General features: G+C 35.3%; 1 protein-coding gene across 3 annotated transcripts in view; it reads right to left on the reverse strand.

Moving 5' to 3' along the window:
- Positions 1 to 17,870, reverse strand: part of EIPR1 (EARP complex and GARP complex interacting protein 1) — a 74,469-nt gene that overhangs the window by 15,866 nt on the left and 40,733 nt on the right. For 2 of the 3 annotated variants that reach the window (XM_085056796.1, XM_085056795.1), the window contains exons 5-6: positions 10,823 to 10,922; positions 1,253 to 1,389 (exon numbers count right to left, since the gene is read on the reverse strand). In XM_085056796.1, coding sequence (XP_084912922.1) covers positions 1,253 to 1,389; positions 10,823 to 10,922 — 237 coding nt within the window. Of the gene's footprint in view, positions 1 to 1,252; positions 1,390 to 5,614; positions 5,741 to 10,822; positions 10,923 to 17,870 lie in introns of all 3 variants that reach the window. The other variant, XM_085056797.1, reaches the window with a different exon arrangement.

The following is a 17,870-nucleotide window of genomic DNA, read 5'->3' on the forward strand; positions in this document are numbered from 1 at the left end:
TAATGAAGCTACCCCTTCCACTGAGGATCTTGTTAATATCCAGATTATCTAGTTTTCATAGAAGTTAGTCAGAAAATTCCTTTAATGCAAGATAAAGATGCTTCTTCTAATGAGACAGAGCATGAAGTAGACTTCACGATATTTAATCTTAAAAACACAGGCTTTAGTTTTAAGATCTGCACACTGTATGTTAGAAATCGGAGGATTACAAAAACATTACAAAAAAAGCAAATTAATAAAACCCCTCTCCTTTGTCCTCTCTTTCCGCTCTTGTACACTTAATTTAAAAGAGTGTTTATAACTCTAATTATGCACATCCACATAAAGTCAGATTTTTACATATCATTTTGCAAGGCAAAGAAAAGGACTTTCAAAACCGATGATAAGCATACAGGAAGTGACTTTTAATTGTTGTATTTTTGCTTTTCTTAATTTAATAAATCTTTTTGGCAAAAACACACGACTAGAAAACAAGGGATTTATTGCTACAACTCTGAGCTGGCATGAAGAACTGAACTAAATTTAAAGTCATCGCCCTTTAAGGCACCAAAAGTTATTACAAGACATCAGTCTTCTCGGTTTAGTGATAAATTACTATGTGCTAAGGGGATAAAGTGTATTTTAAAAAAGCTTGCAGAGGCTTTAGTAGTCATGGCAACAGATGTGCACAACATCACTCCTTTGCTTATCAAAATCACAACTAAGTAGGGGGAAAGAACCTTATTAAGTATATTCAAAGGTTTTATTTGGTTATGATTTTGATAGATTCAGTGATTTCTTTTAAGTAGTATGATACAACCTTTAATATAGTAAAGAATGCTTTGTTAAAATCAGAAGAGAAGAGTGAACTTGATCTTTGAATTGCCTTCTAAAATTAAAAGTCACCTTTAAATGCTATGAAGACAGTTCATAGCATAGTCAGGACTGTTAAATAATTTTCAGGCTGAATTACAAAACAGCTTCATTCAGGTAATCCATGTATGTATTGAACAAATCCTCATGAGACTAGTACACAGTTCAGTAAAACTCAATACACAAGTTAGAATTGAAGCTGAGGGGGAATACTAAAGAAAACTCTTTGCTAGATTGTAACTATATCAGCTATACAAGTCTTTCTATTCTTTTTATAAACTATAGGTTTGCCACATTTCTTATCATAAAAAAAAAAAAAAAAAAAACTAGGAGCAATGCAAAAATCTATCTCCAAAGGAGACTGTCTTTTCTAGAGAACATGACTGCAAGCTCTCCTTACCTCATGCTTCGTGTGTCCCACCCTCGGACAGTGGTATCGTTGGCTGTGGCAATCTGGGTACAATTGTGGTGTGGACTCCATCTGCCCGAAGTAAATTTTAATTGTCCTTTCCCTTCCAAGGCTGCAGAACTAGAGAGCTAAAATAATGAAACAAAGCTGGCAATGTTTCTAAATGTAACACTACAATGAAATTAGTTACAATGAAGACAAAGCTGCTCAATAGCCCATTGCTCCAAGTGCAACAGACTACTAAATCCAAAGACTGAAAAGAAAAAAAAAAAGTAAAAAAACCCAAAAAGTAAAAAAAAAAGCCCCAAAAAACAACCAAACAAAAAAAGCCAGAGCTGATTTTCTATCACTAATTTTTACAAAGGCTTATGCAGTGTAATGTATTCAAAAATATTAGAAATACTATACTATTCTATAAACTGAAACAATTTCAGATCATTGTTGAAACAGTAGATAGACAATATGGGCACACTGCACAGATTTGTAGCAGCCACACACACAAACACACACACACACACACTTAGCTTCATTAAAAGTCTTACAAGATTTTTCCCATGTCAAAATGCCAAATTTTATCTGTAGTAACAAAATTACGGTGTCAAAGACTCTTTTTCATAAATGTATAGCAGCTTTTAAAAATAAAGAAATCAAGGCCCAGGTGCCCATGTCATCACATACATCACATACATGCCTGTTAAAACAACAGCAGATAATAGATAACAAATCTACAATCTGTGAGATATAAAGGTTTCAGTTCCAAAACTAGGCTTGCATGTCATTAAGCAGGCAGCTCTGCATTTCCACAGTTAATGAAAAGAAGGTCCAAAGTAATAATCTTTCTCTTTGAAGTCATATAGCAAGTTATCCCCCAATTCCATGTGAACATGGGGGAAATTGAAGCTGCTGACACTGCAAATAACTTTTACTTCCAATCACTAACTGAAACTATCTAACACCTAAAGAGAGGGGGGAAAACCAAAATAATTGAATTTAATCTGATATAAAATATTCACAAATTTAAAGCAGCTACATGAACAGCAGACCTATCTGGTCATCTTTCACACAGCTTTCATATTTCAAAATGTCTCATTATGAGGTTTTTCACAAAAGCAGATTACTGCACTGGATCTTGTTGGATCCTAATGAAAAAAAAATATTCTATTCAAGAGTAGATTTCTCAGCAGAAATACTATGCTTTGATGGGTAAAAAAGGCTAAAACATACAAACTGTTTACATAAACTTTAACTGACATCAACAGAAAAATATGCTGTCCATACAAGACCGCTTAAATCTATTAGTATATTGTATAAATGTTCATATATGTATTTTGCTAAATTTTTATTACAACTCCACCAAGAATATCACACTTCTCTAGCAATATAATTAAAATCAAGAAATGACAACTAGAATTATTTTTTTTTAAAGAATGTGGAATTCCCAGCATGCAAGATCATGTATTGCTTGTGTGTTAATGAATAATGTAACACTGGGGCCAAACCTACTCCTCTAACACCATTCCTCCTCTAGAACAACTACCATCTGAAAGTCTTTCTACAGCTTGCAGGTTATTGATGGAAATAAAAAAACTGCACATGACACTGGACACAGGATAATAAAATTCACTTTTTATTTTTGATACATACTAGATTCCAGGCACAAGAGAATATTCATAGCTTGTGTAAGTACTTTCAAAAATCAAACTAAGATTCTTTAGTAATCAGACTTGACCATTTAAAGTTCAGACTAGGAGGAGAGAGGCAAATGTTAACACTGACAGTAAGACAGTATTGACAAAGCAAGAATGTCTTATCAGGTATTTCCAAAATCTGCTCTTGAGATGGAAAGCATCACATATTCAAAATATGATTCAGGGCAGAGGGTCTTTGTCAGCAATAGACAATACTTTCTCCAGCATTCCAGACATATATACATATACTTAAGTCTTCTAATTTCAACTTTTACAAAGCAAACTACTATAAAAAGATCAAGTCCTTAATAAATTCAATCTTCTTTTCCGTGTCATCTATGAACCTGAAAGCAACTGCATGGATTTAAAGGACAATTTAAAGATAAAGGAGAGAATCCTTATGTAACAGAAGGAATTCTGCAAGTTTCCTTCCCAGAAACCCAAGAAATAAAGGAAACAAAGCTGGTAGCTCAGAATCACAAATGGAAGTTCAAAAAAACCTTAGCTGTAATTTCATACTTAAATATATGGACACGTAAGCAAGTGCTCTTTTTATCTTGAACTTTTTCCTCCACTTCTTCAAAGGCAGAAAAGCTGACTACAAAAGGAAAGGAAAGCATGATGTAGGTGTATTTTAAACATTATTCTTGCACGAAGATTAGGATCTGTGCTGCCAAAAAGATGAAGACATGCAGGTGTGGGCCTCACTGGATACTGAAGGTAAACAATTCATGGTATTACTTTATAAACACAAAATGTGGCTTACATTAAGGAAAAAAGAAAGGAATAGAGTAAGACTGAATGTCTACTTTTAGGCAATGAAATTAGGAATTGCTCTTGCAATGTGCAAGGATCACACTGATTTCAGAAAAGAAGTCTGGAGAAAATGAAATCTTGAACAGTGTAAAATGATTATATGAGTATGGATGGAGTTCAAACTGTTCCTAAATGCTTAGCTGGAACAAAGCCTAAATCTGGTGACACAAGAACAATAATAAAAGGGCAGTATGATATAAAACTACAATTGCACGAGAGCAACACTTTGAAATAAGAAAAAAATCTTCAGAAAATTAAATAATGTAACATGATCAGAATAGAACTGTTTATGTTATCCTCAATGACAGAAGGGGTTTTACAAAAGCAAAGTACCTAAATATGGAAAAAAATCTATCCTAGGATATCCTAGATATCAGTCCTCAGAAGGACTAATTTTTGCGTACTCATGTAAAAATATCAATTACTCCAACACATTTTTGTCAAAATATCAAGGACTGAAGTTGATTTTCCTGCTTCAAAATTTGATTACATAAGGTCTGACTTGGAAAGAGGAAAAGAGAGGCACTATCATTCAAAAAAATCCAAAAGCCAACATATATTAAATGTTAAAGGGTACAGAAATTATCCAGACAAACCACAAGCAGCATGGAGACAGTGAACCAATTGCTCATGCTCTCTTCCAAAAAAAGAGCTATGGACTACTGAGGGAAGCCTGCAGAAGATTCAACTGGAAACAAAAGAAAGTCATTCTTTACCCAATGGACTCCTTGACAGAAGATGTATGGATACACAAAGCTTGCTTGTGACCAAGAACAGAACAGGAAAATACTTGGGAGAAGGATATGCTAAGGGCTACATTAAGCAGACAAACCCAAGCAGACTACTTTTGAGATTACCATTGAAAAAGCATGAGTGTTTTTCTGACTTGTTATTGACAGAAACAGAAATGTAGATGATGATTGTAAATTGAGTTCAATTCCTCCAACTGCAGGCAACCATGCCATATAGTCCTTTCATAACTGTTCCTGACTCCTGAACCATCTTAAAACTATTTGCCTTTTCAAATAGCCTCATCATATTGGCAGCTCAGAGCTATTCTCAGAATAGCTAAGTAACAGAATCCACATATTTTTAAGTGCTGAATTTCTACATTACAGGAAGAAAATATTTTTATTCTTTAAACACAAGTTTTATGCTTTATACTACAAAAATTAAACTAAACATCAAGTTCATCCTCTGAAGTATATTGTTATTCCTATATAATGATGATGCATTCCAAGTTCTGTCAGCAATAATTTTCATTGTTTCACTCCTACTTCTATTCTATTGTTAAGGAGACCATTAAATAAAATTGATTCCAACTCCAAGAGCTGGGTTCTATTCTCATTCTTATACAGTAATTTCCCTTTTATTTTTCTTCAGACAGTTTTCTGCCCTCCTATAATTAATCTATGTTTACTCTAGTTGCAATAATAATGGGGCACTCTAAAAAATTCTCCACTGAATTCCACGAGGTATTTCCTGCCTTGAAAAACAGCAGTTATCTTGCCAAGAAAGCATCTTACGCTTATTCCTAACATCCTTTTGTATTTGGATACATCACTTTTATCCATATAGCCTGTGAAATCTTCGTTAAAAATATATTCTGCCTGGCCTGGAATGCCACTGACAGATATTTTCTGTTGTTCTGAACCAAAACCACATGAATTCTGCTAAATAATCCAGAAGGGACAAGAAATCTAGACGGAATCTAATTAATAATTTGCATTAAAATTACCAAAACCACACCTCTATTGCAAAAACATGAAAACCAGAAAAATATCTAGGTTTTAATATCTCCATTTCATTTTGTTGCTCTCATCTGATATGCCAAACATACTGCATTTACCTGAGGAAGAGTGCTAGCAATTTGTCGACATCTGACCTCAAATCTGTACACAGAAATATTAACTGTCATCTTCTCAACAGACTCTACCCACACCTTGTGGATTGTTTGGGCTTCTCTTGGGTCCAGCTAATGATTATAAATGGCAAAGAGTAGCTAACTTAATTGCGAAAGGTAATGATGCAGTGAGCATAAGATTAGTTTCACCCCAGAAGGTAATGTCCTCAAAACAATAATAAAGGGAGTGATCAAAAGGACAGGAGAAACTTGTCTTAATGTAAATACAGGCAAACTAAATACTGTAAGGAGGAAAAAAGTTAGCAAAAAAACATTGAAAGAAAAAAACAAAACCCCAAACTGAAATGAACCCAAACAAACCCACTGAACCGTACAGTAAATAACAGTTAGCAAATGTTTCTTATCCCAAGCTGACCATATAATTCAGAGAATGAACACAGCATAATTTTATTAGCAAGAAACTCTGAACGTACTGGGGACTCTAAAATTCTTCAGGCTAATTTTAATGAAACAATGTGACTTGTAAATCACAGGCAGATACAGAACAGGAATCAAATAAGACTTTGAAGTTTTGATAAACATAGAGAAGAAAAAGTTTTGGCCTATGCAAAATTTTAAAGACACATATGTTTTCAGTTTGTCGTCTATATTATACCTGAATTTTAGACAAACCTTTTCATAAACATGAAAAGTCCAGAAAGAGTAACATTTGGTTTACCTCTTGCTATTAAAATTGCCTATGATATGTACCAATGCAAAAAAGGGATGAAATTGAAATGTATTGTAAAAGCAGGAAGACCAGTTATGTACCAGTATAATGAATACCTCCTTACTTCTATTACCTGATACAGATACAGTGGACCAGATCTTACTTTTAGTTAACGATGATGTTATTCAACTTGAACACCATCACGTTTTTGACAAAAAGAGAAAACAATTCAAACACACTGACATTTATATTACTTTAATCCTAGGCTCTTGATTTAATGAGTTATAACAATGCATATACACACACAGAAGTATATTATTTTACTTATATATCTACAGCAACATGTATATTTTCTAAAGATGATTTCCCCTCAGCAATCCCTACAGATGATATAAGTTTACTAGTGTTGAGAAAACACACAGTGGAGGCAGCTTGGTGTGCCGCTGCAGTGCCAGCTGTAGATTAAGCTCTGCATGGTGGAGTGAAATGAGGCACGAGGCTGGCAAGAGGCGCTGACTGTTTGCTCAACAAAAGGCACAGGGACCTGTGTCACCAGCCAGGTGACCAGACACTCAGGAACACAGCAGGAGCTGAGGACTCAGAAGGAAGACCCCAGACTTTTGCTGCACAGACTGGGAGGGTATAAAACCCCAGGCTTTTCTTTGTTCAGGGTCCCTCATCAGAGGCACCAGTCCAAGCTGCTGCTTTGCTGTTGCACCATGATTAAATGACTTTAAGGATCAAGAGGACTGAGACTCTGCTATGGGAAGCCTGGTGTGCCTGTGTGAGTGTGGGGCATGCAGGGAGTCAAGCAAGGACCTGTTGGCCCACTGGAGCTGCCCTAAGTCTCTGGCCATGGGAGTGTGACTGCCACAGTGGCTCCTGGGTTGTCAGACAGGGAAGTTTCCTTAACACCAAATGCTTCCTTGCTTAGTCACTTCCTGCTTGAACCAAACAGCATGTTAGGTGATAAGACATCAGGTGGCTAAGAGGTTCCAAAAATGGACAACCTTTCATCTTAATGAACAATAAAGACAACAACTTGTCATTTACATAATCTCTGTGTATCTGCATATAAATGTTCTGGGTTGGTTTTGTTTGGTTTTTTTTCATTTGTTTTAACATGCCCTTTTTTGTTGTGGCAAGACCTGGTTTTTTTGCTTGAGGCTGTTCTATATCTGTTTTCTAGGGAAAAAAGAGATCCTTTTATTAATATCTCAGAAAGGTGTCTCTTTAAATTCTGATCAAAAAGCATTAAAATACAAATCATGGTTTTTAGAGTTGTGATATATTATGCATGGAACAATCCCTTATAAACAGGATATTCACAGAAAGAAATCATTATTTCACCAACAGCTCATTAGCCTACAAACACTCCTTGTACATGGTGATAACCAAATGGAAAATATATTTACTGCTTACCCCTACCAAAGCTATCTGTTTTATAACCAACCTGTTCTCACAGATTTCTCTCACATTCAAAATACTATAGCAGCGAAGGATGGGGTAAAGTGTTGATTTTTGGAGAAGGGTTTTACTTGTTTGGGTTTTTTTTAAGAGAAGGCCAACCGTGTAACACAACACTGCTTGCTTTTCTTCATTGCTCTTTGTAACTGTCAGTCCTACATATTTTTTGCAAATATAAAATTGCTACCACATAACAATTAATTTTTTCAGCCATATATAGATGTTAACAGGGAGTTAATCTCTTAGTAAAGAGGTAACCTTCACAGATTTCAGAAATGCACCACAGTTAATTCTAGTCCTGAAAAAGCCCATGATACTGAATTTCAGCTTGTCATAATTTTCATTATTAGAAAGTCTATAGCAAGCCTTTTAAAGAGATGCTTATGCTTTCCTCAGTCTTGTTCAGCTGAATTCCAGTTAGCTCAGGAATCCACAGACATGTTTGAGACAAATTTGTTGCATACAAAAATTCAGCATTAGAGAATTGCAAGAATTCCAATCACCTCAGAAGAGATTCACTGGGCTAAAGATTTTGATGTGTGGAGATATATTTTCTGAGAGGCAAATTTCAATGAACTTTCTCTATCAAACCTCATTTTAAAAACAGTCACTGACTTGGTATTGAAGTAAATATAACCCAAGAACAACTCATAATTGATGGAGCAGAAGGTTGATTATGGTAAAGTTATTCTCAGGTAAAATTTTGATCACAAATAATTCTCGTTTACAGTGCAATTACATGAGATACTAGATTATTTTGGATGGAAATACAGAGGATCAGTCAAATTCTATATCAAGCCTCCTGACAGCCTGACTGTAAAAGCTAAACATTCTTAACTTCTACAAACAAAGGTTTTGAACAAACATTTTAAAATGCTTCTATCTGAAGATGTCAGTCAAGGGGTGATATATCTGCTTCATTAGATGAAGCAGTTTTTTTCATACAGAATTTCACATTTGATTTTATTATTTCCTTTTATCAAATATAAACATATAACAAATGTCACAGGTTAAATACCCTTAAGTCCTTTATCACTTAATTTTGCCTTCTAGAGTCCTTCTATGCCATCAACATTTGATGCAGTACAAGGATATTTAAAAATTATCAATTAAAAAAATATTCTACATAAGGAACACTACTTGAAATACTGAAAGAATCAACAAGCTGAATATTGCTTTGAGGACAAAAATACTGATTCCCAAAATCATTCTGAAATTACAAAATCTGGTAGAGTCCACTCCTCTCCAAAATTATGCAGATCATAATTCTAGCAATGGAAGGAAAAGAAAATGGAAATAATAGTTATCTGCACAAATATCTGTGTGATGGAGTGAGGGTTTAGTTTTGATAAAAAGCATAGTATAAGGAAGACACAACATACAAAATTCTAGTAAGTAATTCTCAACCAATATAAAGTCAGGAATAAAAGCCCCATAACATTTCATATTCATTGCAAGATTCCCACACAGAGAAACTGATAATACAGTAGACAGCATCCCAAAGGAGATCATAGAATTATAGAATGGTTTGGGTTTGAAGGGGACCTTAAAAATCATCTAGTGCCAATCCCCTGCCATGGGCAGGGACATTTCAGAGGGGTTAGGATTAAGAAAAAATTTGAGAGAGTTAAGAGAAAGTGGTTGAACAATAAAAATACTAACTAAAATTCAAAAGAATTTCAGCAAGTGAGGACAGAATTGCACGAAGTAGGAGGAAGGGAAAAAGAAAAGAGAAAGGGAGAAAGGGAAAATGCTAAGTTGCCTAGTAGTCCCAGTACTTCAAAGAGACAAGAAGACCTACAGCACAGAAGCAGTACCAACCCCAAAGCAGCTTCTCAACATTGTGCAAAGGTTTGTGTATTGTGCAAACATTAGGAAAGAAACACTGACTAATGCAGGTGTAATGCAAATCCAGTGGATGCAATGCCACAGACAAGCTCCTGGAGGCAAGCTGCCAGAAACTCTCAACATCAATTTGATAAAAACAAACACAAATTTGAAGAAGCCTTGGAAGCCAACATCACACCAACTGAAGTTGCATGTGAAAAAAAAGCTGAAATTCTCTCATCTAGTTAAGGAACCCAAAGGGCTTAATTATAAACATAAAGGATTAAACTATATCACACTACACTGATACTGCGTGAAATCTAGCAAAATACTAATAACTCCAGACATCATCTATTTGCACACATTCAGACGGTATCAATAGTGAAGAGTCTATGGACACAGTGTTCTGACCAAGTTGAAAAAACTGATTCTGCAGCATGCAGGAAAAAAAAAATTAACCCTGACATGAGGAGTTAAATCTAAAACTGAAAACAGATGAACTGAATAGTAATGTCCTTGACTAATGACTTTCCATTTTTAAGCAAAGACACTGACCTAAGTGACTATAAAGAGTCATTCAAAGTTTTCTATATACAATCTATGACATGGCATAATCAGACAAAAATCTATGCCAATGACACTTCTTTGTATATGTTCCTGAAAAAGATGGTTTTAACAATAACTGAAATAATCTGAATAAACTGCATAGTACTAAATTTAACTAATATTGAGAATTCAAAGCAGCACATAACAAACAGAGAAACTCATGTTTATACAGTCAAGGGTTGTAAATTAAATAGAGGGCTGCATGGCATTAACCGACATTAGTTAATACACCATTATCTGAATTCAGTAACCTCTGGCTTTACTGATCATCAGTTTTTCACTTGTAGACATTCACCAAATCAGCACTGATTCTTATTCTAGATTACTCACTGTAAAACCAGTAGGACAGTCAGAGGAACTCTAGAACAAAGAAAACTTTTACCCACTAGCAACGGATACAAAAATACTACTCTTAAAAACTTCTATTCAAGACAATGGTAGAATATTCATTTCCCCACCTACATTAAAGGCAACAAAATATTTCTGAAGGAACAGTTAAAATACAAGCAAATTCCAGGCTAGTGAATGTTGTTGTCTGCACTATATTCAAGCATACCATGTTTTGTCAAAAGAAAATTTCTTACCACAGCTTGGGATGAACTTTCCTGCAAATCCCACAACAATATGTTGTTATCAGCTAGTGAAATAATCTTTTTACCATCTCCCATTGGTTCCCACATAACACTGAAAAACAGAAACAGGAAAACAAAACAAACAGCCCAACATTAAAATCAATCAAAATTTGAACTAAAAATCCATTTTAATTCTGTGGATCTAATCTATTCCAAAGCACATCAGATGAAATCCATCACACATTTTAAATGCAAAATCTGCCATTAAATAGCAATTTGTAGCAGTCATTCTGCATACACACACAGAAATACAACCAGAGACCATGACGTATGCTAACTTCAGAATGCTTTAGTTTGAAACCTCAAAGTTGTTCATATGTAGTGTTATGCATCCTTTTTGAAGGTGCACCAAAAATCATAAGCCTTAGTTTTGGTACAAACTTCTTCCAGTTCTGCAGCTATCTTAATGACTTAATGAGCATATACTTTTAACCTGTGATTTACTTCATGATATACAGGAAGGAATGCAAGAAATCAGTCCTCTTCTCTTATTCTGTCTATGAGAAGCAGCATATTTAAGCCAGTTAGTATGAGTAGCTCAGCTAAGTATATGGACTCTAACCCTGATAAATTTGCTCTAGATAACAGGAAGATTTAAAGAATAGTATTTCTCATTTTATGAGAATAGACTATTTCTGTAATTTTGTAACACTTTTGTAACAAAGTTCTGGAACCTCTAACTAATCTTGTAGCAACAATATAGTTGAAGGTAGAGATCAGAACTTTATTATCAATGGGTTAATGGAGAAACTTCTTTCCATTTTTAGAGTAAAACTTCAGCTATTTAAAAGCATTTGATTTGCTGTTCTCATCTTCAGTGGCTATCTGAAGTACCACCACCTGAAATTTATCATAAGTCCATGACTAGACATGAGTTTTCTAGTCTGTTTTGCTTTTTGCGTGAATTATTCAGTATCTGGATGGAATAGATGAAAGGAGGTTGCACAAATAGATGCAGCCTTGGCCAAGTGAGCCCAACATTAGGCAGCCAGTAGCAACCTTCCTAACCCTACACAGCAAACTATATATGTTCTATTTTATCCCAGATTTTGCATTACTCCAATCCTCCTAAAACAGTGACTATAACCTGGCTGGCCCCAGATCCAAGTGATGGAAGGAACTTCATCTAGTCTTATGCTATAAAATGCAAGGAAAAGAAAATAGGAAGTTGCAGGTAACAGAAAGAAGTGACACAGTCTCATTTTTTTACTCCACAAATACAACAGCACACAGTTATTCTCAACTGATACCTTCCTCTCAAACTACTCTTGCTCCTCATGTGAAGTTTCATCACTTTTTACTCTGCATTTTTAGTAAAACAAGCATCAGATATACAAGGCAGATGAATGCCCCTGTTTGCTGTTTTGTAAAGAGAAAAGCTGGAACTATGAGTAAAAGGATGCATTCGTTGACTCCTCACTCATTGAACTTTTCCCTAAGGCCAGGCAGCATATTTAAGAAAGGATAGCTTCTGCATCTATCTTCTGATGGAAGCATGACCTGCATGCTTACCATGTTGTCAATCTATGGAAATTACGTACTTATAAAAGTTCATTTGTAGTGAGCTTTCTTGTATTAGGACAAAATCACTACGCTTAGCACATTAAGATACCATCATGTTTTAACAAGAACATGGTACTAGAATGATTCTATGATTTACTTTAAATTTGGCTGGTTTGTCTGTAGTACTGCCAATCTTATTTAACAATAAACACATTTGAAAAGTTGTATGGTACAACTTGGAAAAAAACTTACAGGCAATTGAAGATGAGTGTTGACAATAAAAATAATGACATGCAGTTTCAATTATATGTTCAACTACATTTTGCCCATGATAATGAGAAGAAACCAACTGGCACTGCCATGCGTATTTCAGAATTTCATGCAGCTGTGCTGCACAGATACATCGATTAGATTCTTCAAAAAGATGAAAATATTTTATGAAAACATGTAACAGGATAAAGCAAATTAATGCACTATAACCTGCATGTGATCACAACTAACCTTCCACAATCCAGTTTTCCAAAGCGAAATTGAAAGACATAAGGACTATCACACATCTGAATAGGTGACTAAGAAGCCTTCAGGTTGATTCTGATCACATTTATTTAAGTCCATCATATTACTTACATATTTTGAAAATATAACTGGTGTTTGGTACTGATCTACGTGGATATATTTTTAATTATTGATAATGAAATCTGGTTGGATCACTTAACACTTTAATAGCTCTTTTAGCCAGAGATCAGTATTTTTTAATGCCTACTGATACATCTGTACCTTTCCTACACCAATCACTCAACTTTCAGTTGTAAAAGAGAGATTGAAAACTATTTCTTTGATGTTTTCAAAGGTAGGAAGAAATTTCACATCTTTTGAGTGTCAAGGTACGGAACTTCAAGGTAAAAGAAATTTTTACAGCTGAATACAGTGTGCTAATTAGAGCTAATTATAACTGAGCTGACATACCTTGCAATGAAAGGGTCTCTTCACATTCACTCTATCCTTATGAGATGCCCATTTTACTTCTATTTCATTTTTCATTTATGGGTGTGGTTGTAGTGATCATTCATTCAGATTTTATCATCTCAAGCAGAGGTTACTCAAACCACCCTTTGTAATATGTCCAACTATGTTCTGTACTCATGATTGAATGTTAAACATGAAATACTACGGCGAAGGAGGGGAGCAGGAAATACTGGGGAGTGAAAAAGTTACTTTCGAAGCAAGATACAAATTTTAGAAAAACTGAAGTTTTCATTTAGAACAGTTTTCAGCACAGCAGAGGTGGTGGTAATGGCTTAAAAGGAGAACAGATAAACCAGGCAATACCACTTTCCTGAGTGTGCCAACAGTTACTGATGCTTACAGTTTTCAGAAATGGACAAGATAGTTGTCAAATTCACAGCTGCCACTCAGAAACTGAGTGCCAACTTCAGGGCTACTCTTTAAATAATCTATAAACAGCAGACAAGCAATTACATATGTTGCATTTTACCCTATTTTATTATAATCTGACTCAAAATGCTTCAAATAAGCTTGTAGCTAGTAGTTCTTGTATAAAAAAACCAGTATTAAATCCTACAGAGAACATTATCCTAGCAAAAAACAAGAATAACTAAAATAGTCACTCAAATGCACCCATGAAAGGATTCTATTATCTTCTATGCTGAAAAGATAGTTAACACCTTCATCAATAAAGGTACAGAGCTTTTACAAATGAACAATCCAAACTCCTCCATTATAGACTAAGGAAGAAAAAAGCAACATGCAAACATTTTCATAGACATGAACTGCAGTCGAGCCACAAATGTTGGACAAAGTAAGCATCAACTACTGCTTAACTGTAATTACAGAAGTGACAACCGTTTATTTCTATAAATGGAAAAACCTTGCTAGATTGAAAACTCTCATGCACTGAGAAACGGAAAATATGCCCATACATTTGGTAGCTCAGAAACCATCCTGCAGCTTCACTGCAGCCCACCAGGGAAATTCACATATTAAGAACCCAAATACCCTCTCTTCTTTGCATTACAATGATTCCAATTTAAAGATGACTTGCTTATCAGGTGATCAGGACATTAATTCTGAGAAAGGACATCAGACCAAGTAGAACCTGGAACCCATGATTCTTATTCCCTACCCAAGTGCTCTACAAAACAGCCACATTTCTGAATGAAATAAGTTCTGGCTATTTTACAGTGTATTGAAGTCTGGAACAGGGAACACAAATTACACGTTACCTCAAAATTCTCAGACACTGAGATCTAATTTGGAGTCCAACTCCTCAAAATGCAATAAAACAAGAACCACAGCTTCCAAAAATAACACTAGAACGTAAGGCAAACTTATAGCTAAAAAGGTGCTGGGAAATGAGAATTGAGAAATGAAGTTAATGATTATTTTGGACAAGAGCCCCAAAAACAGCTAGGCTTTATTCTGGCTCTTAAATGATTCTTAAATTCAGAAAAATTAAACTGCTTTACAAATAAATACAAGAGCATCCCAACCAGGAGGTGCCACAGAAGAATCACTTAACTCTAAAATATTTTTTTCCTTAAATTATCATTGTGTTGGTCTCTACAACACACTGCTCATGGAGCACCTGCTGCCAAGGACACCATTTCTATTCATATTGCCTGAACAGGGCTTAAAAAAAAACCCAAAATGAATATTACAGATATGTGACATGTCAGGAAAGAAACACATAACTGGCTTGTCTGTCAGAGATCACTAAGGTGGTCAGCCTAGGAAAAACTATCACTGTCTGTCAGGAAAGCACACAGAGTGCTGTCAGGTAAAAGTCCTGTCCAGCCTCTGGAGGCCACAGGATGCCAATAGTTTCTTCCACTTACTAAGGCAAAAATTAAAGGCTGAAACAAATTCATTTGCAAAACAGCTGGAGTGGGCAAAAGCAATCTCTGCAGACTCCTTTTAGAGGAAACGCATATCTACTTTTGAGAGGGGCAATTTGAGTATTTTCATATGGGATTTTTCAAAGATGGAAATATGGATATAGCATATCCTTACTGATTTATTGGTGGTGTAACAAACTGCATGGCTGGTCAGGGGAATAAAACCTAACAAAACAGAATATTCCTCTGAGTATGTTTCTCCAGTGATTTGAAACATGTGCCTAAGGAGAATTATGATTGCCTAGATCTGCAATGATAGTTGAAGAAAATCACCACTCCTTCTGTTCAGAGGAACAGAAAACCCAAGAATGTTAAAGGTTTACACAGACACAGATGTACCCTTTAACACCTCTAATCCAGCTACTGTGGATTCTGGGGGATTTGAGATGAAGAGACTGCAAGAAGCAGCTGGGACGGTAACTGCTGTGGTGTCACTAACCCACCTCTCCATCACGTCTGCCTGGGACTGAGCACTGGGATGGATGGACTGTGGGAGGCTGCAGGACACCCCTTCCCTCTCACAGACACTCTACCAAATAGATGCACTTAATCACAAATGTACAAGGATCCATTTTTTCACCCAATAGACATTCCAAAGACATTTCACAGCCTTGAAGTTTTAGCTACTGTGTAAGCAAGTGTCAGCAGTAGCATTGCTACATCTATAGCCATCCCAGAATATTGTGCTAGGAAAGAATTCTACTCTGCACAATAAATATTCTAAATAATAAATGCTTAATGGGGTTTTGGAGAGCAAACTGGAGTCTGATACCAAGAAAACAGGGGCACCTGTTTAAAGTTAGTTCCTCATGAACATTTAAATTTCTCCTGTATAAATTTTTTTCACAGTTCAGCAACACCCCTCCCCTCCCACCAAAAAATACAGAGTTCAGTTTATACACCAGAATATGCAAACAACAGTCCTGACACTCTCAAAGAAACTCTATACAAATATCAGAGGGAGCTTTGTCCTCACAGTTATTTCTGGTACTGGGACACATGAAGTGTTAAAATAAGATAAGGTTAAAAAACCTATGATGGCATTTATTACACATCTTTGCTACAAAAGACACCTAACAATTACTGTACCATATATTCAAGACCATACGATTCTTCTAGAAGTATTGTTATTTTGAGGCTTATATTCATTAGGTACAGATCATTAAATTGTTTTGAACTTTCCTTTTTTGGAATGAAACCCTAAGCTAGAACTTTAACATATGTACCCTGAGGCCTAACAGAGAGGTACTATAGAAGAAGTAATGTTACCAACACCGTGACAGGAAATAGAAGTGATACCTGAACATCACACAAAAGTGTTAGGGCTGTTAAAAACACTGTTTTCACTTTTCTTTTGAGTTTCAGATCCTTTTATTTCTTGGCTTTTTTACTTGAAAATGTTTTGAGATGGTCTGGTTTTTGTGGGTTTTTGGTTTTTGGGTTTTTTAAAACAATATTTAAAGGCAAAAAAGTAAGTAAAACACTACTGGATTTCACTCATCTGTCTTCAGGGTATAAATTATTTTTTATCAGGTGACTGTGTGCATCAATAGAATGAACATGAAACTGAAGCAATAAAATGTTATGTATAGCACCTTCTTTATCTTAAATTAATTAATTCTCTACTCCAGTTGAAAGGACTACTAGAGCAAATTTGTACTTCTGTAAAAAGCCAACCTTAATGAGGTTGATTTGTACTGTATATGGCCAAGGAAGAGATGGTATTTTTCTGTACTCTGTTTGGAGACCTTTGATGAAATAACAAATAAAATCTAAATACTTAAAATCTGTGGGAATAGCTCATTTATAATAACTTTCTCCTTTGTGAATTCAAAGTTCCAATTTAACATTTTAGTGATAAACAACCTGGAGTTCTTGAAACACATGTGACTCTAAAAAAATTATAATTCATCTTCCTCTCCATATTCTCTTAGATATGGTAATATTTGCATGTTTATATCTAGGATTGACTGAGTGGAATACACACAAAAAAAAAAAAAAAAATCAACTTGAGCTAGTAGAGAAGCCTAATGAAGGAATCTGTCATTATTCCTAACATGTTCATCCCTTTCAAAAAAATTTTAGCAGCTATTGTTTTCTATATAGAACATGAATTCTTCAGTCCTCACCTTTCAGGCTTCTCAAAATTGAGCCTCCACTTACACTGTCTCTGTAACCTCCCCTCATTTTCCTTTTACAGCTGTATTTCACTGTTCATCTAACAGTCTCCCCTTATTTATTTTCATTTTATTCCACATTTACTCCATAGACCACAATCCAACTTACTTCACTTGTTCCCCTCTCTTTTTAAGTACACAGCTTAGTACTGAGTAGGATCTACCCTATTTTATACCTGCCACATTTGGAAAGGAAGAAGATGTTAAGCATACAGAGGTAAGCCTGCTTCCAGCAGATGCAAGAGAAACTCCCTGCTGTGTTATGAATTCAAGATCTCACAGATTATACCTTCTCTAATGGCTTGCAGTATCCTCCTTCTCCAAGGACTATCCTGTCAAGTCTACTACCAAAAAAGTCTGCAGCAAAACTGAGGGAGAAGTAGAACAGTAGGTTACTTCTAAAAT

Source organism: Lichenostomus cassidix, chromosome 3 (genome assembly GCF_008360975.1).
Source record: "Lichenostomus cassidix isolate B80296 chromosome 3, HeHo_3.0, whole genome shotgun sequence".
In the NCBI taxonomy this organism is placed as follows: Eukaryota; Metazoa; Chordata; class Aves; order Passeriformes; family Meliphagidae; genus Lichenostomus; species Lichenostomus cassidix.